General features: G+C 44.2%; 1 protein-coding gene across 1 annotated transcript in view; it reads left to right on the top strand.

Annotated features, from left to right (window-relative positions):
• Positions 1–443: 443 nt before the first annotated feature.
• MEI4 (meiotic double-stranded break formation protein 4) overlaps positions 444–25,289 on the top strand; it is a 125,259-nt gene continuing 100,413 nt past the window's right edge. The window contains exon 1 of the mRNA XM_010972876.3: positions 444–667. Coding sequence (XP_010971178.2) covers positions 550–667 — 118 coding nt within the window. The 5' untranslated portion in view covers positions 444–549. The remainder of the gene's footprint in view (positions 668–25,289) is intronic.

Below are 25,289 nucleotides of genomic sequence, written 5' to 3'. Positions count from 1 at the left end.
CACACACACACACATACACACATAGACACACACACAGAGACACACACACACACATATATATATATATATATATATATATATATTTAAAAGCTCTCTCAGAGTCTGATGTGTGTCTCTGGTTAGAAGCTACTAAATGAATTAATGTGTGTTTTTTGCATTCCAAGAATCTGTCACATTATCCGAATCTGCTGTTTTGACTCTTAATGCACTTCATGTGCATAGGTATACATTTTTCTTCTGCATATTTTTTTCATGCTGTTTTCAGTTCCTGAGAAATTTTTCTGTTACTTGGCTTCCTGTTGTGTTATAAACTTATTAATTAGTGATACTCACTACAGAATCAATTTCAAGCAAATGAAATGCACTGCAGAAGTTAAAAGGGACTCCTGTAACTTGTTTTCTTACTAAACAATAGGGGCACAAGCCAGGATGGATGATCACAGTCAAGCATGGTATCTGAGGACTGCAAAGCTGGCTCTGGCCTTGGCAATTATCCGCTCAAAACCAGCAGACAAAAGCAGCAGAGAATACACAGAGCATCTTGCGAGGATGGTGTCTGGGCAGGAATCGAAGTGGAGATCAAAAGCCGAAGCCTTGGAAGCTGAAGTTCTGCAGTTACGTCAAAAACTTCTTCTGAGCAGGATCTATTCAGGATCATTTAAGAGTGGTGAGTATATGAAATTGCCTGTTGGTAATATTTCAGTCTTTGCAGTTATTTAGAAATTTATTACAAAAACACCAGATGGTTTCATTTCCTAAAATTCCACTACTTCTTCTTGCCCTGTAAAGCTTTTTCACTTCTAGTTATTCACTAGGAGCTGATTGTCACTTTCTGATGAATGGGGCTGCATTAGACATGAGGGTGAACTTGGAGTATGCAACTTGTCAAGATATGAAGGCAGAGATGTTTTAAGCTTACTGAAGAAATTAGTTTTAAAATCACATTGTTCAACCTTATTCTTTTACTCTGTCATTTACATTGTCTTTATATGAAATAATTCATCTCACAGTCAAGTACCAGCTGTGAACCAGGCATGCAGTAGGTGGTGAGGACCCAAAAATACAAAGAAGGAGGTGCTGTCCTTACCGTGAAGTACCTACCATTCTAACAGGGAAAACAGACCTACACACAGTTAACCCAGTTGTGATAAACTTGGTAATGGAGATAGTGACAGAGTGCACAGGAGGATTCATTCTGCCCAGTTTCTGGAAAGGCTTTTCAGGTCTGGCCCTCAGGGGTCTGTCCACTAGTGAGATGGTCAGAGTGTGCAGCAAGGGGCAGGCGCCCCAGCCAGGGAACAGCAGTGAGGATACGTGTCCCACTCTGCGCTGCCAGCAGCACATCTCAGACCAGAACACCGTCAGGTAGAGGTCTGGTGGGGGAGAGAGGAAGAGAGGGGAGTCGGGACCAGGTTCAGAAGGGCTTTGAACGTCAGCCTAAGGCATATTCCGTCAGTAAGTTGGCCAGACCACGTGTGATCTCTATAGGACCCTTCAAGAGAGTGAAAGGGGGACTGTAATAATTACACGAGGACAGCGGGGAAAACCAGGATGCCCTTGGACAAACTGGAGTACGTGGGCACCTTATTCATCAGGAGCTGTCAACCTTTTTGACTCGAGCACTGACCCTCCTCGTGTGATTGTGAAACATAATTCTGGTGATTTGTTAAAAATGTAAATCAGATCATGTTACTCCTCTGCCTCAAACCTTTCCCTGACTTCCCTTGATGCCTCACACTGGGTTCAGACCTGTGATTGTGGCTTTGGTGATTTCACTTCCACTCACCTGGATGCAGACACGCTCCCACGTGGTCCGGTCACCATGGGCTCTGGAGCATCTTCTTGTCTCGAATCTTTGCTGTACTTTTCTCCTCGACTCTGTGGCTGGCCTCGTCCCTTCCTGGAGGTCTGACATTCTCAATGACACCTGCTCAGTGACCATGCTCAATGCATAGCCCCCCCCCCCACCACACACACACAGTTATTCTTTACCCAGATACCCGCCATGGGTTATTTATTTATTTGCTTACTTGACTGCAGCCTTCTCTCCTGAGCTGGAGTCTGGGTTTGTTAAGGAGGGGGTCTTCGATTTGCTCAGCACTCTCTACTGAATGCCCATCCCAGAGCATGACTCACCGAAATGCTCAGTAAATATTTGTCAAGTGAAGTGGAGCCTAGAGGATGTTTTGGCTATAGTCATGATCAGAAGCAAGGAGACAGGTTCTGAAAGTGTTTGTCAAGCCCATATTAAGAGTGATGAGTTGAACTAGACTTGTGATGGGGAGAACTAAAATGAATGATTGCAGAGTGGACACTACAGGTGTTTGTGAATGCCTTCAGAGGGTGGTTAAGGGAGCTGGAGGCATGTAGGGTAATTGAAGTTTCTAGTCCTAGCTTATTAAATTCATTACGATGCTTCTAATCCAGATAATGACCACAGAAATATGCTTACAGGGTAAAAGGTTGAGTCCAGGTCTGTCTGAGTATAGGCTAATCCTTGAATATATAGGTATTACCTAGAAGGAAGGCAGGGGCATGGCCCTAAAACCCAAAGGAGATGAGCAGGCTGGAAATGTAGACCCAGAGGAAGGATTCATTGTATTTAGGTGATAGTGAAGTTATCCCTTTAGATGAGGCTCCCATGGACGATGGCACTTGGACCGGGAGGCTGCAGATTCCAGCATCCAGGGCTGGGCAGAGGAAAAGGAGCGTCTGGAAAGAAAGGTAGGATGCACAGGTGCGGTGCAGCCACGGCTGCTGCGGGTAATAGGTACTTGCTAACTTCAGTTTGGGGGATTATCAGGAAAACTCGCTAACCTAATACCCAGATGTGACCAAAATCTCATTACTGTGTGAGTAGAAGTAGTGTCATACGCTTTATGGCTACGCTTTTGTCTCTCTAGAGTCTTTCTAGGTAATGGCCTCTTTGAGAATACCTGCGAATAACAAGCATCATCAGTTTTTCTTAATTTTCTGGCTGTCATATGACCCATGTCATGGCACACGTGTAAAAAGTCCCAGTAATACTGAACTGTGAATATCACAGACATCCATGATATCAAAACTATCGTTTACATCAAGGGTCTATTTACAACACTGACACAGGGGGATGTATGATTTGTTTGGGACGTGAGTGTATCTAACAGTGAGAGCCTTGGTGATAACCAGTTCTTACACTGAAAACTTCCACTTACAGTGCCCGCGAGAGAGATTTTCAAATACCGTATAATTAAAACCTCTTTTACTCACAGCAGGAGTTGCAGGTAAAGCATTTCAGTGCAGATGTTTGGAAGTAATCTGTGTCTCCATCTGTTAGCTTAAACTTGAAAAATGAGGAATAAATGGATAGATTCAGATAAATAGAGTCACTATTAAAGGGGAAAGGAAAAAAACCTGAGGTGGGGGGTATTAGATTGATAGGAACATAAAGGAGGAACATAGTTGGTATTTAACAGTGTACTGTTTGAAAGACTGACATGCCTCGCTCTAAGAAAACTCCATCCCTGAAAAATGAAACCATTTTATAGAGGTACTTCTATTATGAAATATTTCTTTCTGGAATTTTCAGGGTTTCTTTACACATGCAACTGTTCTCCAGTGTTCAGAGACAGCAGGCCCTCAATAAATGGTGAGCAGAATGCTTCCTAATGGATTGAGAGGCTGGGGAACTTAATTTACAGCATCGACTATCCATTGAAGCAACTGAGCGTCCCAGAATTAAATGAAGCAGAGCTGAAATAGCAAAGTAGATAAGGAAGTATGATGCGGTTTGTACAGCACTTCAGGAACTCAGCTATTTGTTTATTCTGGTTTATATTTCTACAGTTTCTTAAACAGAAATATCTTTCTTTATTGTGTTTATTAAGGAACTAGACTATACAGAGAAGGGGTAAATAGAACTTGCTCTTAGAACTATGCCACATTTTTATTTTACTTAAATGCTCCATGGTAGAGGAAGGGAGGAAGAAAGGAAGGGAGGGAGGGATGGAGAGAGGATAGATCAAAGAAACCCAGATATCCAGTGTCACATTTCTCAAAACCTTCTTGGTGATGTGCAGCAGACAAGTTAGCTGTCTGCTCCATAGCCAGCTTCCTTCTTCCTTACTCTGAAGCACTCCAGTTTTGCTTTGGCAGACATGCATCCGTGTGCACCGAGTTAATCCATGAAAGGCTAGGGCTTGTTTTGCCAATATTGTTCTAAGGTTGGACAGGGACCAATGAAAGCTAAAAAGGTATCTTCTGTGCTTTTGATAAAAATTCACTTCTTGTATAAAGAGGTTGATCCCATGAAAGATAGCAGTTTAATTTTTTTTTTACCTCAACCACGTGTTTCCTCTATGGGCACTGCCACGTGAAGATGTGATGCCTGGAACTCTGGGAGCCATTTTATGACCATGAGGTGATATGGGAAAATTAATTTCAACATGGCAAGGATGATGAAGTAGGAGGATGAGAAGAGTCTTGGTCCTTCCTGACATTGCTGAACAGCCAAAGCAACTCTGGGACTACTTTATTAGGAATTTTAAAGAAGTTAAACGATGGTTTAAGCCATTGTTATCCATATAGTCTCTTTCTTGTATCTGAGCACATCCTAATTTCAAGAGTGGGGAAGCAGTGGGGATAATGAATAAATTGGAGAGTTGGTGTTTCCCCAATAATCTGTAGGGAGAAAAATTAGAGAGAGAGAAAAAAAAAAACTATGTTCTTTTATCCAGGACTGTTAAATGATAACCTTATAATATTGGTGAGGATTTAGTTGGGCTCTGAGTAGGTAAGTGAGAGAGACCCAGAGCATAGAGACTGGCCAGGAAGACATTAGTGACTGTTCTTAAATAGTGACTAGGGTTTGAAGGAGATGTGATGACAGGCACAGGGCCTTGGAGGGGGAAAAATGACAAAGGACTTCAGTGAGCAGTTGAGATGTGAGTGTGAGTGTGTGTGTGTGAGAGCGTGGGGCAGGCAGGGGAGTCCGGACAGTTGCTGCGATACTCACACTCAGCACTTGGGCATTCATAGGAGGGATGGAGGCAGATGCCCTGTCAGGTATATGCTTTTTCCCCTACAAGTTAAGTGTTCAGTATCTTCATAAATGATAGGTAGGCTACTAGATGAGCAACTGGCTAAAGTGAAAAGAAAGTAAGAGAAAATCAAACCAAATTAATTCATCAGTTTGTCTGTTTATTTAGTACATGTGTCTTGAATCCAGGGCTCAGGTTGTCATGTGCTTGGGCCTGGGGAGTGGCGGCACACAGAGTGCACCGTCAGCGTAAGCAGACCTTAGCTCGTCCCAGTCTGGGGTCCTGAGAAACGGCCGACCCAGCCAGAGGGCTTCCCAGCTTCCCTGTCCTTGCAGCTGACCTTGCCCAGGGTTGTCCGCCCTCCCCTACTGCTCCCCTTTGCTGCTCTGTACCCTGAGGAGTGGACCCTCCCCGCTCCCTGCCCACCCCAGGCCCTGCTTCTCATTTCCTGTAGAAATGTGGAACATTCAGGAGAAGGTTTGCAGCCAGACTGGTGATGGGGTGTCGAAGTGGCCGCCTTTGTGCACCCTCCACACCCGCGTGGGGCTCGTCTCCGCTCCTGCTGCCGCTGTTTTGGTCCTGGCCTCCTTGGCCTCTGTCCCATCCCTTTCTTCTTCTCATCCTGTTCCAGGCACAAAGAGGAGACATTACAAATAAAAGACCTACAGACGCAGTGGGGGAGCTCAGCATGTACATGCTGGGGCCTTCGCTGTTTTACAAATGCTGAAAGAGCGTGGAAAATGATGCCTAAGTGTTTCCTTCTTCTCATAGGCCCCGATCACATACATTGTCAAATGTAACAATAATGGAAATTTGCCTACAATTGCAGTTCATTTAAAACATGCATGCATAATGTACATAGACGTCAGGAATGTGCCACTAATTTAATATGGATTCTAATGAAAGTCTGTAAAATAACGTAGAGTGAATTTATAATTGAACATTAGAAAACGTTTTACTCTTTATGCATAAAAATTGAGTTAAACTTTTGATATTTGAGACCATCAATATACAAAGAAATTTAAGCTCAGGCTGAAAAAGCTCAGAATATGGAATGGCTTTAATGGTGACAAGATTGAAATGTAAACACGTCGCTCACCATCGCAGGAGCTGACCCTGGTGGCGGAGGCAGGGAGTAAGAAGGACAAACAAGTTCTGGAACAGGGTCCAGGCCTGAAGGAAGCCTGGAGCTTCAGAGGCTGGGCACGGCCAGGGCAGCAGAGCACTCACAGTGTGGAGCCTGCCAGACGGAAGCCTTCAGTCCTCCCCCATCTCTTCCTCGTGCCAGGCTCAGTCTCTCTGCGTGATGCTACCGCCTTGTGTGCCTGAGCTGGGCTTTTGGAAGGTGTCTGGCATGTCCAGGTGATGCCCTGGCTGGGCTGTCTCTACTGCCTGTGTATCTCGGGATTCCCTCCCCTCCTGTGCATTCTAGTACCGCTCCTTTGTCTGCAAAATACCAGCTAGACTCCACGTCTGTAGTTGTAGCCTTGCTGTGTTCACATCTGTGTTAGAGCCCTGTCTCAGGTCTTCTTATTTACTCCAGAATGAAGCCCCCGATCCTTAAGATGGGCCACAAGCCTCTCCACAAAGTGGTACTTGCTTCCCTCTCCAGCGCAGCCTCTCAGCACTGCGTCCTCCACGTTCTCTGTTGCCTCACACGGAGCTTCTTTCACTTCCTTGAATCCACCGTGTTCTCTCTCAGCTCCAGGGCGTTCCTCGTGTTGTTTCCGTCTGGAGGATGTGTCCTCCCTCTCCTTTTGGTCAACCTGTACACTGTTCTGTTCTCGTGTAGTTTTAAAGTCCCTCTGCCTTCACTGACTACCTCCCTAGACTAGATTCGATTCTCCTGCTGGGGGTCCCCATAACATTCTGTATTGTTCACAGCATTTGTGAGCTGAATTACAAGTTGACGCAGCCTGTCTTCCCCTAGGACCTACCCTCCACGCTTGCAGGGAGTGCATCTTTTCTCATCCCTGCTGTATTCCTAGGGTTAGCACAGTGCCCGGCGTGGAGGGGCTGCTTGGTGATATGTACTGAGTGAGTAAGTTTAGACAAGGTTGATGTAAGTGTTACTACCTGGAACAAAATGGCCTTGCTGATCTATGGTTTCTGGAGATCTGCCAGACCCCTGTAGCTTTGGAAAAAGGATCAAAGAGCAAGACCCAGCATCCTAGGGACAGGGACCCACTCAGCTAGGGTGAGTATCAGGGCTGCTCCTTTCTGGGAGCCACGCAAGCATACAGTCGTGGAATCAGAAGAGAGTAAGTGAGGAGGGACAGTGCTGACTTGCTCTGTGCAGCAGAAGCTACAAATGCTCCAAGTACTTGTGCATCCTAGGTCTTTGCTCATTGTTATGCTTTTTGAACAGTTTAACCTGTAGTAAATTTTAATCTGGTCCTTACATTTAGTATTATATTTGTTTTTTGCAGATTTTGTTTGTGTTTTATAAATGCCCAGTGTGAACTTTCACATTGTAAGATTCTGTTAGAAATCTGAAGGTACCTTGAATGGATTCTGGATTTAATATTTGGATCCTAAATATCTTGAAATTTATCTTTTTAGATAAGTTCAATCTACAGTGAGGAGAACCCAGGTCGATAGCTTGGACCATAATTTAGATTGGGAAAATTAATGGAATAACATCAATTCGATTATCAAAGCAGGGCGTTCAGATGACTAGAGTTCATGGGAGTAAGCTTGAGATTCTGCATTTCTGGAAAGCTCCCAGGTGATGTCAGTGAGGCTGCTCTGAAGACCACAATGTGAGAGGCAGGAACTGGGGACCCTTATGGGAGGAGTTTGTCTGCGAAAGAAGGAGAGATGATATGTTGGTCCTTTGGGAGGGTGCAAGGTGGAGGGAAAGTTTTTTTTGTTGATACGATGGAAAAGACATCAGCATACTGGCCCTTTGGTGGGAAGGAATCAGCAGAGAGAGGAACATGGAGGATAGGAAAGGAAGAGCATAATGAAGGCATCATGGGTGGTTTTGAAGCAGGAGGGAAGGGCACAGCCACTGAGGGAATGACACAGCCACTGAGGACAGGACAGACTGATTAGAACCAAGATGCAGAAGATTCAACTTCCAGAAGACCTTGAGCCTCATGGTGCACCCACAGGTGCCATGACAGTTCCTACGCTGACCTTAAAAGGGAAAAAAGTGGGTGGGGACATGATTCCTGGGAATCCCCGCCCCTTCCCCAATCCTCCTATTCATTAGCATATAAAATTACCAAACCCATAAAACCTAGCAACTCCTCACCTCGTGGTTGCTCTCTCTCTTGCCCTTTGAGACAGCCCACACTCTTTGGTGTGTGTATCTGCTTTTACTCTCAGCTAAACACCCCACACCCCTCCGTCTCTCCCTCTCACCTTTCTGAGATGCCCACATTCTGTCTGTGGGGCGTGCATCTCCTAAGCCATTTTCCCTTCCGAGTGCGACGGACCGCACTCTGTCTACGGAGTGTGCATCTCTCTAAACGAACTTGCTTTCACTTTACTATGCCTTGCTCTTGAATTCTTTCCTGTGCGAGGCAAGAACCTATTCTTCAACAACATCTTGGGGCCTTCAACCTAGAAGAAACACAGAGGGCAAATGGTGAGACTGGCCCTGGGCCTCAAGAAGGAGCCGCCCTCTCTCCTGAAACTCTTCTGGGGGAAGAGTAGGTGCTTCTTTATCGGAGTTTCTGTGAGTTCATTCCTGTCAACTCTGCAAGGAGCTCTTCTCTCAAGCTCTCCTTCCCTACCCAGTGTCCCTTCCTCCTAAGTCTGCCTTCCTCTTCTGTTGTTTCTTTTGTCAAACTGCCTTTGGATCTTCATTCTTGCATTTCTTCCCTGCTGTTTCAGCCCTGGTCTCGGTCATCCCTTCCTCTTGCTTGGTTGTACAGATAAAGGAATGGGGAAAGCCAGTTAACTAACTTGCCTAAGGAGTGGGATTCCTGTAGACTTCTTGAACAATGGCTTTCTAGTACTTGGAAGTGTTTCCTTAAACCAGAGCTGCTCAAACTGTGGTCGCCAGACCAGCTACGTCAGCATCAGGTGGGAACTTGGCAGATTTTCAGACCTCACCCCTTAACTGAATCAGAAGCCCTGGGAATAAAGCCAGCAACCTGTGGCTTAACCAGCCTCCGGGGGGTTCTGATGAAAACTTGAAGTTAGAGAACCACAGATTTAAACACGTAAACCTGAAATACACGTGCAGGGAGCATAACACGACCTCTCCAGGAAAGGGGTCAGTAGAAACCTATCCATCTGCTGTACAAACCTTGCAAATGTTGTAAATCAAGAGGGATTTGTCGGCAAGCATCTGAAAGATTCCTTAATACCAACTGATAATATTTGGCCCTCAGTCACCAAAGAATTGAGAGAGTGTTCCTTCAGAGCCTGACTGAGCTGAGGCAGGCAGCACACCTTAGAGAAAATGAACAAGTAAGACAGCAGCATTAATGTGACTCTAACACCCATGCTTGGCAGTGTTCCATGCTGTTCAGTGACGTATGTCCATGCACATGATAGAATGATGCAACGAGTGTGTATTGTAGATTCTTGTCCTGGGAGAACTCTGTTCCCTCCTCTCCTCCTCCCTCCATCCTGCGTCTCTTGTCTCTTCCTAATAAGAACCCTGTGTACAATCATAGAGGATTCCGAATATATGCCATTATTTTCTGGTATTTAAGACATGCAGTTGTATAAGACTGCCCCCTTTTTTATAGGGGAAAACATTTCTTATACCTATTTCAAGTCATTTTAAAGATACCTTGTAGGGGAGAACATTGAGTATGGAGTGCAATATACTGTATTTTAGAAACTAGTAGAAAATCTTAAGTTCTGATTATATGACTACACCAATTCTTTAAAAAGTGTATAATGTAACATAGATAAAAAGAAATGCATTGCTGTTAATGAATGCTAGCGTGATGCAGGCCACAAGACAACACACGGTCATAAATATCTCATATCACACATGTCCAGCTGTAAACACACATGCCTGCGTTGTATTCTGAGTGACTCTGAGAGCAAAACTAGCTCACCTGGGTATAAAATGAACGCGCATGAATTCCTAACTGGACTGTGGAGACAAAGCACACACTCACAAGGAAGGACATTGCCACACTTTCCTTATTCTGCAGGTAATGGTGGGCTCCTCAGTTGAATCTCCTGTTTTAGGGACATCATTTATGTGATTTTTTAAAAAATTAAATTGCTTGTTAATCTTTTTTAGAGTTAGTGTAAAAGTTAACCCCACAGGGGCAGCCCCCTTTGTTGGGGGGTTGTGCTCTGAAGCAGACAGCGAGGCTGGGAGCTGCTGTCAGCAACGGGCCAGCCCGTTGCTTTACGTCACCAGTCATTCCATAGTAAGTGTGCGATGATTTTTCTTGCTTTCGGTCTCTCTCATTTCTCTGAGTCCGAGAGAAATACTGCCTACATGTTTTTAATTCATTCAGACTATGTCTGCCAAGTTTTGTGCTTTGAAATAAACAGGAAAAAGATTGCTTCCACAGAAAGCTGGTTCTTATGCTTTCAAAGCCTAGCTCTAAGTGTTCTTCTTCACTTTTTTTTCCGCATTACTCTTTTAATTAGTAAGTCACATGCAGAACAAAGCCTGAGTTGCTTTTCTGTCCTCCCCCAGTGCTTGATTCAGTGTCATCTTACACACAGTAGCTTTTCAAAGATGTTTCTTGGCTTGATTTTAAGTTATTGCCAGTGATTATTAGGCTTGTAAATATTTGTACCAGAAATAATTTTCAGGCTAAGGTGTGGTTTTTTCCCCATGTAAGATGTAATGCAATACATACAAATGTTACCATTTTATATCAATTTGACAAATAACCACTTGGTGAAAAAGAAACTGGTAAAAATTTAAATAATACCTCTGATCCTTTGTCATACTTTTAATTGTATTTGTAATTTTTTAAACTTACCAGTAAAACAGAATATGCAGAATTTAGCCATCTTCCCTCCCTTCTTGTTCTAATAACAGATACCTTTTCCCCTGAAATTTAGTACAATTTGTCCATTTTTTTCTCTAAAATAATATTTTTTTGATAGAATAACCTTATCCTTCAACCCAGGTCATACAAATTAGATGGTGGTTTTCATATTTAATACCTTATTTTGTTAATAATTGTGCCCTTAATAACTCCACATGTATTTCTACCTGTGTATTTTATGACGAATTTATCCCTGTCCGATTACTTTTTCTCCTGTGAACCACAAGGCATCTCATCATACCTGCAATTTCCAAGCAGGAGTCAGTCCGAAGTAGGCCAGGTCCCCGCTGGTGGGCTGCAGTGTGCGGCTGCACAGCTCTCTGTGTGATGGGGCCAGCGATGCCGCAGGAGAGGCTGGCCTCTGAGCTGTGTGCCTCAGTGGTCTGCACTCTTGCAGCCCCTCTGAAACTTCTCTTTAAAGAAGTGCTTTGTCCCTGCACAGGCATCTGTGATGGTGGACACAGTAATGACAAGCTTAGCTGCTCACTTACCTTTTTAACAGCCAGTCACATATGAATCTAAGCCTTCTGTACCCATAGCTCTGTGTGAAAAAGCAAAGTACTATTAATCAGACGTGCAACGTAAAATTTTAACATTTATTTTTGTTTTTTAAAATGACTTTCTGAAAGGCTTTGCATCTTTAGTGTTGGTAGAACTAAGGCTAGAATTCCAGGCAGTGGCTTAAGTTCTACCTCTGCATTTGAATCACCTTAAAAGTCCTGATGCCTGGGCTGGACCCCAGACTGATTTCGTCAGAATCTTTGGGGGTTGGACTGAGGCATCAGTATTTTTCACAATCCCTAGGTTATTGTGAAGTACAGCCAAGGTTGAGAAACACTGGTTTAAGGTCAACTTTTATTTTCTGTGTTAACTCAAATGCCATTATTACCAGCTTTCATTATGAACCCCGCCTCGTTCTACGCCCCTTACTTTATTGGAGTGTCTGTGCACAACGGGGCAGTTGTTTATTAAAAGGAGTAGAACACACTGATATTGGCCCTTTGGGGGAGGGATCTGGCTGTAGGTTTAGCCCCCACTAACGTGCTCTAATTATGAGATCCGGTAGCATGGGTGACGCCGTTGGGAGGGGCTGGTGGGTGTGCGGGCAGCCGGGGGAAGGGCTGTCCGGTCGTCAGTGTGCATGTTTGGATGTGCTGGTGGCCCGACTGGGGTTGGACTTGGGCCCTTGGTAGGGATCTCCAGTTCTTTTGTGTGAATATGAGCAGCTTTAGAATGAAATGGCGTCTTCCAACCTCTTCTTTTTTCATTCTGTAAGGGTAAAGAATAGTAGTAGACAGCTTCTTCCAGCTTTTAAAAGCAATGCATATTTTTAAAATTAGGGAATACTTACATTTCTGCTCTTCCTTTCAGTATGATTGTTTACTGTGCCTATAGCTTATTGAGCAATTGTGGTATTGCTTTTAAAACCTGTCTTCTTAGGTTATTGCTGTAATTGCTGTACTGTTCAGGGTCCTTGAATTAGCAGTAATACTCAGCACCCCATGATGAGTTAAGATACCTCTTTGGAAAGAATCAAGTATCACTTCTTCCTCTGACTTAACATTTGCAGGTGGAATCTTACCAGCAATACTGTGGCATATTTCTGAGAAACCGTATACCAGCCAATGCAGAGATGTTTTCTGTGCATGATTTATAAGTGAATAAGTAAGTGGGTACTTAACTACATGCATGCACACAACTACGTAATGCTTTAGTTAAAATTACCCTAAAGACATTGTGGCAGCATAATCTTAATTTATAGCTTCCGATTTTAATGCTGTGTAATAACTTTACCAAGAATTCTCAGCTACTAAATTTACTTAAATAATTAGGATATTATCTTTTAGATTGTTCTGAAGTAAATGCTTTTTTCCTCAACTAACTAAAATCTTCAATATTTGCCAGAAGCTAGTAGACACCGAGTTTCTATGGCTTGAGTTTCATGGATTTTATGTTTACCAGAAGTCATCTTGTAAGTAAGTGGAAGTGATGTGATTTTAACATCCAGTCTGACATGTTTGAATAAGGAAGAGGCAATGCTTAGAGCACCAGGCTTAAAATAAAATACCTGAAAACACTAATGAGTGGTCCTCATCACAGTCCAGCACCCAGTAGGTGGTCAGTGATTAACTTAAGAATGAACATGCATAAATGAATGAAGAGAGAACCAACAAAAAGGGAGAGGGGGTGGTACTGATGGAGGGGAACAGATACTGAGGACAATTCGACAGGTAAAGAGCTTGTTGGAAAAAGCATGGGTTTTGGAGTTAGATGAGTCTGGGCTGAATCTCAGCTCTACCAACATTGGCTGAGTTCCTTTAGCCAAGTCACTTACCTCCTCTGAGAGCCACTTACCTCCTCTGTAAAATGAGGCTGAGGAGGAGGAGGAGAGTGATGGGCAGTGGTGAGGTTTAATGGGAAATGCTCAGCCCTGAGCTTCCTGACACGTCGACAGAAAATAAATACTAGTTTTCTTCCTCGGCCTTGACAGTCTGATGGACCTTGTTGTTGACGCCTTAACAACAGAACTTCAGTTTTGGGGATTTTAGGGGGTTTTTTTCCTCTTTTTTTTTCTACTTGAAAATTTTATTGTTAATTCCGTCTTGCAAAAACCTGGCTCTAGCTGTTTTAGCAGATTATTCCAGTGGGAAAGGAAAGAACAGAGCTTTACGGGTGTGTATGAGTTGCTCTTCCAGTAGAAAAGCTGAATGATTGGCATCATCGCCTGTGCTCAGCTCAGTCCAGGGGCCATGGCGGAAGAACCCCGCTGTGCTGTCGGCCTGGCGGCCTGATTCTTTGAGGAGTACACTGCTCAGAAAACTCTGTAGGAATTGAGCCGTTATCCTGTTTAAGTATTTTGGGAGTTACATTAATGGAACTGGATTTTCTTTCTCTACCCTGTCTCCATATTGTCATAAGAAGTTCTAATCTGAGTTCTGTTCTTTCCTTCTGATTTCTCACTCATAGAGTTTTCAGTGTTACTCTCCTTCCACAGTGAACTCTGGGATTTCTCTCTCTTCTAAAAAACCATATTTTTCCTTGAATATTTCAGAAGGCCCCTATAGGTCATCTGCCATGCTTTTTGCCTCTGCAGTTTTTCCTAAGACGCAGTTAAGGTCAGTTTTTAAGCAGTGACGGTTTTCCATCGTCTCAGAACAGATTGCATTCAAGTCCTTTCCCACGTAAACTTAAGAGTTTCTCTGCAGGCCCGTACGCTGTTCTCTGGCTGCTCTTTGTTCCTTCTGCTCCAGCCACACCTTCTCTGAGCCACTACCCAAGCGCCTGCCTCTGGGCCCTTGTTCATGCTCCTTCCTTGCAGGAAAGACTCCTGGTGAAAGCTCTGTGATCCTTTGACACTCACACCACCTGAAGTCTTTCTGGCTTTTTCCTAGTCTGAACTGATCCCTTCGGGTTCCTGCAGCATCACCTGTATCAGCTCGACACATGCATTTTCTCCTCGGAGCAGAGCTTGTTGTTGGCCTGCCTTTTCTTGTTCTCTGACGGTAGGAGGTCATGCCTGATCTACCATCTGACCCATTATTCTGGTGTCTTCACATTGTGCCATCCAACATGTGTGTGATGAATTAAATCGAATGCAGCATAAGCTCTGTGAAATCATCTAATCTGGCAAGGCAGGCTGTGCTTAGTTTGGATGATTTTCTTCCTGCAGAACGTGTGGTAATTTCATTTTTAATGGTAAGAGATTATGTATGCTGCTCTTTTGGTCAAGTTTATTTAATTTCCTGGACCACTGGGTTTTTACAATGAGTGATGGATGAATGAACGTAATACTAGTGCTACGCGGTACTGCTTCATAACTCAGCCTTGCAAACTGTGAAAACAGGACCCCCTGAGAATGGACTTTCTTTTCAGGAATATCACAACAGTGGAAATCAGTGGAAATGAGTTTGCTTGGTTAGCAGTAAGGTGTCTGCAGAAAGCTGACTTTGAGCTCTCCCTTTTACTGCCCACAGGAATATGTTTTAATCATAATTGACAACGTAATAGTTGACTGAGCTCTCTCTGATTATGCCTCTTTTTACAGAATTAAGAATATTTTTACTTTGTCTCTTTATGCTAGAGACCAGACTCTACAGAATTAAGTACATGACTTTCGGCCATATCTGTATGTTCTTACAGAGTTGTCATTTGAGGCCTTACTGGCTGATAGATTGTACTTCACAAGAGAATGCTAGCTCTGGAGATGCTTACGTCTCCAGACTGTGGCATGTGAATGAGTCTTGCTCTTCATAATAAGCCTATAATTAGTTCACATATTTAAGGCATATGATGAGCTATTATGTCATCTGTCAAATGTTTTATTCCATGGTGAATGAAAGGCATCTAATTCCTAGATTCAAAATTGGCCAATTACAGTATTTTTCTATTTCTGGATTGTCTGTCAGTCTAGGGGTATTACCAATATTTTCAGATAGTCTTGTGAGTTTAAAGAGAAGAGTCGTTTATGTGATTCCACAATGAAATAATCATTCCACAATAACCTCTGAGCTTTCATAAGACTTTACTTGTGATGCTGTTAGAACATTCTGAGCACCCACCTTGTGCCTGGCACTGTGCCAATGCTTAGGATACGGTGGGAAGACTGGTGTTTGGAGTTTACCGCCCAAGACAGAAGACAGGCTCAGTGGGAGCCCATTTCAGAGGAGTACATTCATGAAACTGGATTTTCATTCTCTACCCTGTCTCCGTATGGTTATAAGAAGTTCTAATATGAAAAAAATTCAATGCTTAGCTCCCATTTGAGAGAGACCGTTGGATACTTGGAAAACCATTATTGAGGTATTTTCAGCAGGTGACTGACACAGTACGATTGGGATTGAGAAGACAGATCATTGGACTTCAGCCTGAGAGTTTGGAGAGGGCCGAGCCTGGGTGTGCAGAGACCCACTGAGGGGCACTGAGGGGAGCTGGGTAAGAGAGGGGAGCAGCTTGCACAAGGCTGGTGTCAGTTGGGGTGAAAAGCAATGGTGAGAGTAAAAGTTGGTGTCTCAGTCTTTTCAGGCTGCTGTAGCAAAAGTCCTGTAGACTGGGATGCTCATGAACAGCTGGCATTTATTACTCGCCGGTCTGGAGGCTCGGAAGTCCAAGATCAGGGCACCAGCAGATCTCGTGTCTGGTGAGGGCTTGCTTCCTGGTTCATGGATGGAACCTTCTCATTGTGTCCTCAGCTGGTGGAAGGGGCAAGGGAGCTCTCTGGGGCCTCTTTGTAAGGGCACTGATCTCATTCATGAGGGCTGCACCCTTATGACCTGATCACTTCCCAAAAGCCCAACTCTTAGTGTCATCGCCCTGAGGATTAGGAGTCTCACATACGAATTTTGAAGGAAACATGAACATTGAAACCATAGCAGTTGGCAAGAGGAAGAGAGAAAAAAGTTTAATTAGAAGAAATTCCCAAGTTAGTATCACATAAACCAAGTGAAGAGTGTAATTTGAGAATTAGGAAATACGTGAGAGGAGAGGTCAGGCAAGGCAAAAGTGATGACTGTCCATTTATTCACGTGACCAGGAGGTCCTTTATTCAGAAGCAGCTTTGCTGTGAGAAGTGGCATATACATGGAAGACCCGTCCACATGCAGTGGACAGTGAGCTTCATGAATATTAGTGGAAAGGTAACTGTGGGAATGTGATTAAGAAACACTTAAGGGAAGAGATGGCACATCAGTGAGCCTTGAAGGGCATGTAGAACTTCAGTAAACAGGAGTACACAGCCCGGGAAGGGCAGAGAGTCCTGAGGTTTGGGCGCAGTGTGTCCAGGGCCAAAAAATCTGACTGCTTATGAAGTTTGGGCCTTATGTTCCAATGATGAGGAGACATGGGAAGGTTATATACTAGGACTGGTGTTAACCCCACGGCAAGGTATTGATGGCAGGAGTGGGCAAGAAGCTGAAGACAGGAAAGCCTGGTCGGAGAACACGGTGGTGTTCTAAGCACGGAGTGAGGAGCATGGACTGGGATGCTGGCAGGAGGAATGAAAAGTTCCAAAGGAGTGCATTTCGAGACAAAGGGGAAATAATGCAGCTTATCAAATAACTGGTAGGGAGAGAAGAAAAAGAATACTCAAAGGGATTCAGAATTTTGAAATTTGGTAGTTTGAAGAAAGAAAATTTTATTTAACAGTGATAACAGTGATGCACGTTTATGCTGTTTTTGATCTAGTTGATTATGAGGTCAAAAATATTTTGCATTTTGGGAGGGAAAGGGCACCTGTACTTAATGAACCAACATTTTAAAACGTCTTTTTGGTCCCTGCAAGATCCACTGTCAGACTCCTGGGGGAGTGACTTCTCCGTGTGAGAGGGAGACAGGGTGTAAGTGGAAGTGTCCGGGCCCTGCAGGGCCATTGAGGGCTTGGAGCACAGTCCCCTGACCTGAGCCAACAGAGTTCATGGGGACTCCCAGAACCCGGGGTGCAATAGGTAAGGACATCAAGGCTCTGAAAGGCACTAGTGGGGTGACTGCTGGGTTTTATGGCTCGTATTATAATCTGCACTTGGGAGGAACATTATCCTTAGTCATCAGGACTGAGGATTAAAGGGGAATCTCATGAATGTTTCGTGTATCCCAGGATGATGAGATATTTCCTTGGAGAAGCCAGAGTTATTTGAAGATATATGTTTAGCAGTTCCCTGGGAACAGACTGAACTGTTACTGATTCTGAAATAAATAAGTGGGGGGCATTGGAAGATACATTGCCCACTGTGGGCAATTACATTAAATTATATTTTAAGTGATCCTGGAAAAATAACTGTGAAAGCCTGAACTTTGTGGGTCTTTTCCCCATTTCATAGAGAGTGACATCCTTAGTATCTGTGATGGTCAGTAAGGTTTTAGGGGAAAAAAACTGATTATAGTCTTGCAAATTAGTTTTCGATAGCTTCTTAACAAAGTGTAGATTTTTGGTTTTGTTATGTCAGTTGGAAAATAATAAATACAATCAAATCTTGAAACCAGAACCGATCGCTCGGAGCCTATCTCAGGCAGGGTTTCGGGGATGTCCTCATCCAAGGAAGGCCTTACCCCAGAGATGCAGCTCGGACTCGGAGCATCCCTGCAGCAGTTCCCTGACTGAGGTCTCAGTCTGTGGGATCTGAGCAGGTGTGTGGCAGTTAGACGGGAATGTGCTTGGCTCTGTATCAGGCAGATCAAGGGCCACATCCAGGCAAAGCCTGCAGTTGCAGATTCACGAGTTGCTCATGACCTAGTAAGGGGGCTGCAATTTAGGGAGTGGAATTAAAGGTGAAGACAAAATGGACGATGAATTAAAGTTAGAGACTTCTTGTGTGTTCGTTCAGGTGTGATGTAGTAAACATACAATTTAGGTGGACGTTGAGGGGTCGGAGGATTACGGGTATCTGCAAGTTGGTTAAAAAAACACATCTTTTGGAATACAATAAAATAGCCAAAATAATCAATATACAATGTTCGTATGATATAAACATATGGTATTCTCTCAGTACTGTCTTGACTTTCAAGGCTGGAAAAGGAGAAAATATTTACTTGCTGCCCATTATGAGTTTATGGTCTGATTGGCAGGGCAAGGGCTCCTGACATAGTCACATGTCAAGGTACTACACTTGATGTATATAGACTTGTTTTAGGTTATATTTAATCATGTTTATTCATTTCTTGATTAGTTGATACAGTTCTTGGTTCGACAAAACCTATGATTCCTAGGGTAGTGATGAAAACAACAGAAGATGTAAAATTTATATTCCTGTCGGGGAGACAGACGATAACAAACCAACAAGCAAGAACAATTCTGAGAGTGTTCAAAGCTGTGAAGAAGCTAAACCAGGTTGAAGTGGTGGAGTGCCTGGGGAGGGGCAGGGCTGCCGACCTAAGGCGCTGTCAGGGTGTCAGGGAGCCCTCGTGAGAAGGAGGTGTTTGAGTTGGCTCCTGAGGAAGCCCAGTCATCCCAGTGCCCTGAGCCAGGAACTGGTTTGCGTGTTGAGTGAGCAGGAAATCGATGGTTTGGCTGTGGAGCAGACTGAGTGAGGAGTGGAGGGCAGGGGCGAAGATGACATTGGCGGGTTCCAGTGGGTCGGATTTTAAGCACAGTGAGGATCCTTTGGTGAGCACTGAGCAGGAGTTTGACACTTCTTGCTCTGGCTGCGTATGGAGGATGTAGATGGGAGGAGGGGTGGGGCTGCTGGGTAGGAGTCCTTGGCTGTGGTCCCTCAGGGAAGTGACCCTGGCTTAGGGTAAGACAGGAAGCAGACAGCCAGAATATACAAGACTCTGCCTTTGCAAAACAGAAAATAAAGTGGCAAAGGTGAACCCTGAAAAGGGAGTGGAATTCTAGCTGAACTGTGAAAGGTTAAATGTGAATTCAACGTGAACATGGAGAGAGGAAGCAGAATGACGTTCCCGGGAGGTTGGAAGGTGGGGGTGGAGACAGCACGAGTGGGGCGCAGCCCGCTTCCCCTCCTATCCAGAGAGAGCAGGACAAGCATACGTCAGCCCAGGAGAGTGGTTCTCACCCTGGGATCACGTGGGGAGCTTTCACAAACACTGACATCTGGTCCCCACCCCTGGGGAATCTGACCTACTCAGCACGGGGTGTGGTGCGGGCAGGGCTGGAAAGCACCGCTGTAAGATCCTGCAGTGGAAGCTGTTCTACCTGGGAGACGTTGAGTCCAGCAGAGTCTCCTGAAGCAGGCTGAGTGCGTGATTTGAGAGTAGAACAAAGCCATGCTTCTGAGACTTGCTCAGTTCTGGGACGCCTCCGGGATGTTTATGTAAAATACAGGTTCCTGGAGCTCTCCCGAGGAAACACCGATCACTTGTGCCTAGGAATACGTGCATTTAGTATGCTCCTTTTGTGGCAGTGTAGGTTGGGGAAACGTGGATCTTGTGCGAGATCTCGGTGCTTCTGCTTCCTGACAGCGTGAGTGCATGCATCTGCTGGAAGTGAACGTCAGCCTCCGTGGTCTAGCGGGGAGGCACGGGGACTGAGCTAGCTTCAAGGTGCCACCTCAGCAGTGTATGCGTGAGCAGGTGGCAGATGCCCTCGGAAGGTGGCTGGGCTAGGGAGAGACTGGAGGTCTGTGGGGTCTCATCGTAACAGGGGTGAGAGTGTAGAAAGTTGCGTGCCTTGGCATTGGCATGACTGGGAGGCCAGTGAATGTGGTGTATGTCCGACTTCAGGATTTTATCCTTGGTACCAGTTCCTCGTGATATTCATAGCACCCACGTCCTGACGAGTGGAAGTTATGCCGGCGGATTCACTGGTTCACTTGCCGGTGGGTTGTATTTCATGGTTTGATGTTACTCCGTAACGCTGTGATACTGGCGTCAGTGTAAGCATCCACCACCTCTCAACCTCACGCTTCCTGTTTGTTAGGAAATGGAGTTAGTACTCTGCATTCTACCTGTGTTGCACGTCTTGGCCCTTTAAATGACAGTCCAAAGAGAAACTACTTTTATCAGATCCTCATTTTGTTCTAGTAACTCTTTTCCGTCAGAGGAATTCTTTTGTTCATTTATTCAGCCTCTTTTATTCATCAGCTGTCAGGTGCAAGCAATGTGAAGATGACAGAGAGATAAGATCTGAGCCCTGCCTGGAGAATCGCACTGTCTGCTGGGAGCAAAGTCATGTCACTTACTGCACCCAGTGAGACTGTGCGGTCCAGAGAAAGATACTCGTGTTCAGAGGAGAGAAAGTGATCATTTTGCCTTAGAGAGCAGGGCTTTTAAAAGTCCTGTTGGAGGGAGTTGCTGACCCGGAAGGATGGGTGGATTTAGAACGCTATGATACTAGAGTATTTCAGGCCAGAAGGGACAGTGTAAATTAGGCACACGGGAATCTACTGGCAAATGGTTTAATTTGACTGTGGCACACAGAGCGGGAAGAGGCATTCCGGAAAATAAGATGAAAAACTAGGTTGGAGCCTATTAAGAAGAGGCGTGACAGCCAGCGGAAAACATACTTTGTTCCGTAGGCAGTAAGGGGCCGTTGGAGACTTTCTGGCAGGCAAGCAGAAGGGAAGCTGACATTTATTGGTGTGTGCTCTGCATGTGCCAAGGAGTGTATTTTCTGAAAGCGGTTCCTCTAGGTGATCTGAGGGATGGTATTCTTCAGGCAGAGTAATTGGGCAGCCGTGTTTAGAGTTGTTTGAGGAGGGAGGAGATTGGAGACAAGAACATCACTGCCACAGCCCAGGCCTTACATGTACTTTTTTTGGCATAGAAATAAAGAGGCGATATGAAAAGGAGTTTTATTTACTGTGTAATATTTATTGAGCTCTTATGCAATATTCTAGGCTCTGGGATATGGCAGTGTACCAGGCAGTCCAAGACTGTCAGAGAGTCCGCATTCTTGTGGGTGAGGCGGATTTCACCAGCAGGAAATGATCGGGCAGTGACGAGTGAGATTTAGAGAATTAAAACAGGAAAATGTGACAGATTGATCTGGTGACTTGTTTAGATTGGGTGTCAGGGAAGGCCACCCGGAAGAAGTGACACTTAAACAGACGCTTGCATGATAACGAGGAACCAGCCTTGAGAAAATCGGGGTTAGGTTGTGGGGAGAGCAGCCCCGGCAGAGGGAACGTTTACTACAAAGGCCCTACAAGGGAACAGACTTACTGATTCCAGGGAACGGAAGGGTGAGGCAGCGTGAGTGTCATTTGTCGGTGCATTACAAAGGGGGGAGTCAAGGAAGAAGTCAGAGTTGACTCTTAGGGTTCAAACATTGGAGAATGGAGAGTGGTAGCACTGTTATTTGGAAATTGGACCAGGCAAAAGTGAAGGTGATGATTTGCTCTGGACATGTGTGACTTAATGTGCTGAGGTCAAGCCATGTTGAGATACCAGGGGACTGGAGCTTGGGAGAGGAGGTAGGATTGGAGATCGAGATTTGAGAATCACCCACCTGAAAGAGTTCTTCGAGGCCGTAGGAAAGGTGGGGCTGTCCAGGAAGTTAGAACTGGGGGAGAACGCTCAAGGCTCAACTATGAGGATGGTCTGTACTGGGAACTTTAGGGTCGCTTGGGAGAGAGAGACGGGGATAACCAGGAAAGTCCACAGTTTGAACACCTGATGGCAGGGGAATCATACTGTCAAATAGGCCTGAGCCAATTTTACACACAAATATACTGTTTTGTTTTGTGAATCTCATGCGGTGAAGACAATTTAGCTAGGACAGTTATTTCATTAGCTTATCATTTCATGCCTTTGATGTTACTATTCTCTCAGTGTATCCAAAGTTAGAATTGTCATGCAAGCTTCTAGAGCGGTATTAAACAAAGTTCCAGCCTTCTCTTGGTCAGTTTTTCAAACATGCTTTGCAATATGTTAAAATATATCCTTCCAGAGGTACAAGTCAAACAATTGCTTTAAAGTGAAAACTCTCTATTGAAAGATTAATTGTGAAGTATTTCAACATAGCATTTCCAATTTGACCACCAGGTGGCACAAATATTATTTTTAAATTGTTCAGTGCATCAGAACAAGTGAGTGTTTATCATTAATACTAAGAAATCATGGTAAGGAAAAACTATACATACCTGCGATGACATTTCAGTGCATTTGAAGAGATGCTATTTGATTCCACTTTCTCTTAATGTACATATTCAGCAAGTATTCAGACCACCGTCTGCGTGGGAGGGCAGGCATCAGTCAGCAGAGTACCCAGAACAGTGAACTCTGTGTCTACACTCAAGAGTCTCTCCTTTCCATTAGTGAGTCACTGATACATTCAGAACAGGTTGATGGGTGCAGTAATAGAAGAATGTTCAAGATAGCCCAGACCAGTGTGATTTCCTCTGCTTGGGGCCAGCAGAGAAGGTTTCACAGAGGATTTTGAAGCAGGGTTATCAGAGCTAACCACCAGAACACACCAGACAGTGGGGACAACTTGTGCAAATGCATAGTTGTGTGAATAGATGGTGGGTTTTGGTAAACCATATGTAGTTTAATATTGCTTGCATGCAAATAGGAGTGAGGATGGAAATGAGGCTGGAAAAGTGTTCAGGAGCATTGTTTTGTGGGCCAGGCTGAGAAACTTAAGAGGACTCTGTCTTGAAAGGTAAGGGAAGCCTTTGGAAGGTATTAAGGATGAGAATCCTATGATCAAACTGGTGTTTTGGGGGGTGATTCTCAGGAGAGCTGGTTCAGAGTGTGGCCTAGAAGAGGGCGGAACTAGACGCAGGTAGATCAGTTAGGCGAGGGTGTGGCATTAATCAGTGCACGAGATGGTGATGGTGTGAACTAACTGGTGGGAAGGAAGGACAGATTCAGGCATGGCGTGTGATGGTTCATTTTATGCGTCACCTTGGCTGGACCACTGGGTGCCTAGGTATTTGGTCGGAACATTATTTGGGGTGTCTGTGAAGGTGTTTTGGGGTGAGATTAACATTTGAGTCATTAGACTGAGTTAAGCAGGTTGCCCTCCCCGAAGCTGTTGGGCTTCATCCAGTCTGTTGACCTCCTGAGTAGAACAGAAAGGCTGGGTGAGAGAGAATTCCTTCTGCCTGACTGCTTTTGAGCTGGGATGTCAGTATTTTCCTGCCTTTGGACTTGAACTGAAACACTGGCTCTTCTTGGGTGCGGAGCCTGCTCAGTTTCAGACGGGAACTCACACCATCAGCTCTTCTGGTTTGCAGGCCTGTGTAGCTGGCCTGGGACTACACCATTGGCTCCCCTGGGTCTCCAGCTTGCTGACTGCAGACCTTGGAAATGCTCTGTGTCCACAGTCGCATGTGCCAACTCTTCATAATAAATTTATTTCTTTGTCTCTATATATCCTATTGGTTCAGTTCCTCTGGTGGCCCTAACACATGTGCAGAAGGTAGAATCAGCATAACATGGCCCTTCCCTGTATGCGGAGGATAGAAGAGAAGGGAGTGGAGGGGTCGTCCTGCGGTCAGCTGAGTAGGGAGTACGTAGCACAGATGTGACTTGTATGTTTGTATGTGCAGTGCATGAAGACGACTTGTTCAGGTTTATAAACAAAGTTCATGGGGCTTGCAAGACATGCAAAAAGATGAATTTTAAGCAGTTAGTTCTGATTTTATGAATGAGGTAGGAACTGTAGAAATGGATGAGAAAAGGCATGAAGAATTAATGTGGATGTGAGTATTTTGGAGGGCAGCAGAAAGTGTATTTAATATTCAGGGGTGGGCATTTCTAGGGCAGGATGAGTGGCAGGCGGTCGTTGGCTCTATTTTGTCAGGTACACTTGCGATCCACTCTGAAACAGTAAGTGGAGTAAAAATGGAAATTAACAGCTGAAAGAAAAAGGAAGAGTTATGGCTCAGCAAAATGGAATAGAGGGTCTGTGGGATCCAGTGTAAGGGAGGGACTATAGAAAATTTTAGACAGAATCTGTAGTTTTAATTGATATCTTATTTCATGTGCTTTTGTATGATTTTGCAATTTAGCATTATTTAGATTCTTGACGTCTATAATCACTTAATAATAATAATGTATTTAGCATTTCACAAGTACTAGACTCTGCTTCGTCAGCTTGTATATGTGTGTAGCGTATTATCTCTTTTAAATCTAATAACAAACATGTTAATTAGATCATATCCAGTGACTTGCTGGAAAATTACAGTCCTGAGTCCCTTCAGCCCAGTAAGAAATTAAGAAAGAAGCATCATTTGACTTCTGCTTTACCTTAATCCCTTCTGGAAAAACAGGAATTACAGACGGTTGCAGTTGCATGGCTTCATTTTCTCTCCTCTCCTTTGGGGTGTGATGCTGTGTGAGCCGTGCTTTGAAATTTATGTTGAGAAAAGTCATCCAGGCCACTGAGTGGAATCTGGTTGTGATTATGTAAGATTCATTTAAAGAGACAGGTATTTTCTATTTTCACATTCTGTTACCCAAATAAGGATGGATTATTAAAACTCTTGTTTTTATGAATACTTATTTATTTATGACTATTGCAGCCATTATAAATGTTGATATTCAGTGTCACTGAAATTCTCTCTAAGAAAGCATTTTTTCCCTGTTTCTCTTTTCCATTTTATAAGCGTATATACAACAGTAACATTTGCTCACTATTGTTTATTTTATTAAGCAGTGGGTGATTTCCAGTGCCAATGCTGTTTGTATTCTTCAAAATTTCATCATAGAGGACAAACAGAATAGGAAATAGATTGGTTATTGGTTACAAGAGGTAGTAGCTGCTATAAAAAGTATATTGTTGGCTTCTTGTTAACGAGTGTTCTAAGACGTTGTAAGTTGATATTGCAATAACCATATTCTCTCCATCTGCCTTTCTGTCCTGTCCGATCCCTCTTCTCTACCTATG

The sequence above is a fragment of the Camelus bactrianus genome, chromosome 8, assembly GCF_048773025.1.
Source record: "Camelus bactrianus isolate YW-2024 breed Bactrian camel chromosome 8, ASM4877302v1, whole genome shotgun sequence".
Classification (NCBI taxonomy): Eukaryota; Metazoa; Chordata; class Mammalia; order Artiodactyla; family Camelidae; genus Camelus; species Camelus bactrianus.
The sequence above is the reverse complement of the archived record's forward strand: the minus strand, read 5'-3'. Positions and strand labels throughout refer to the sequence as shown.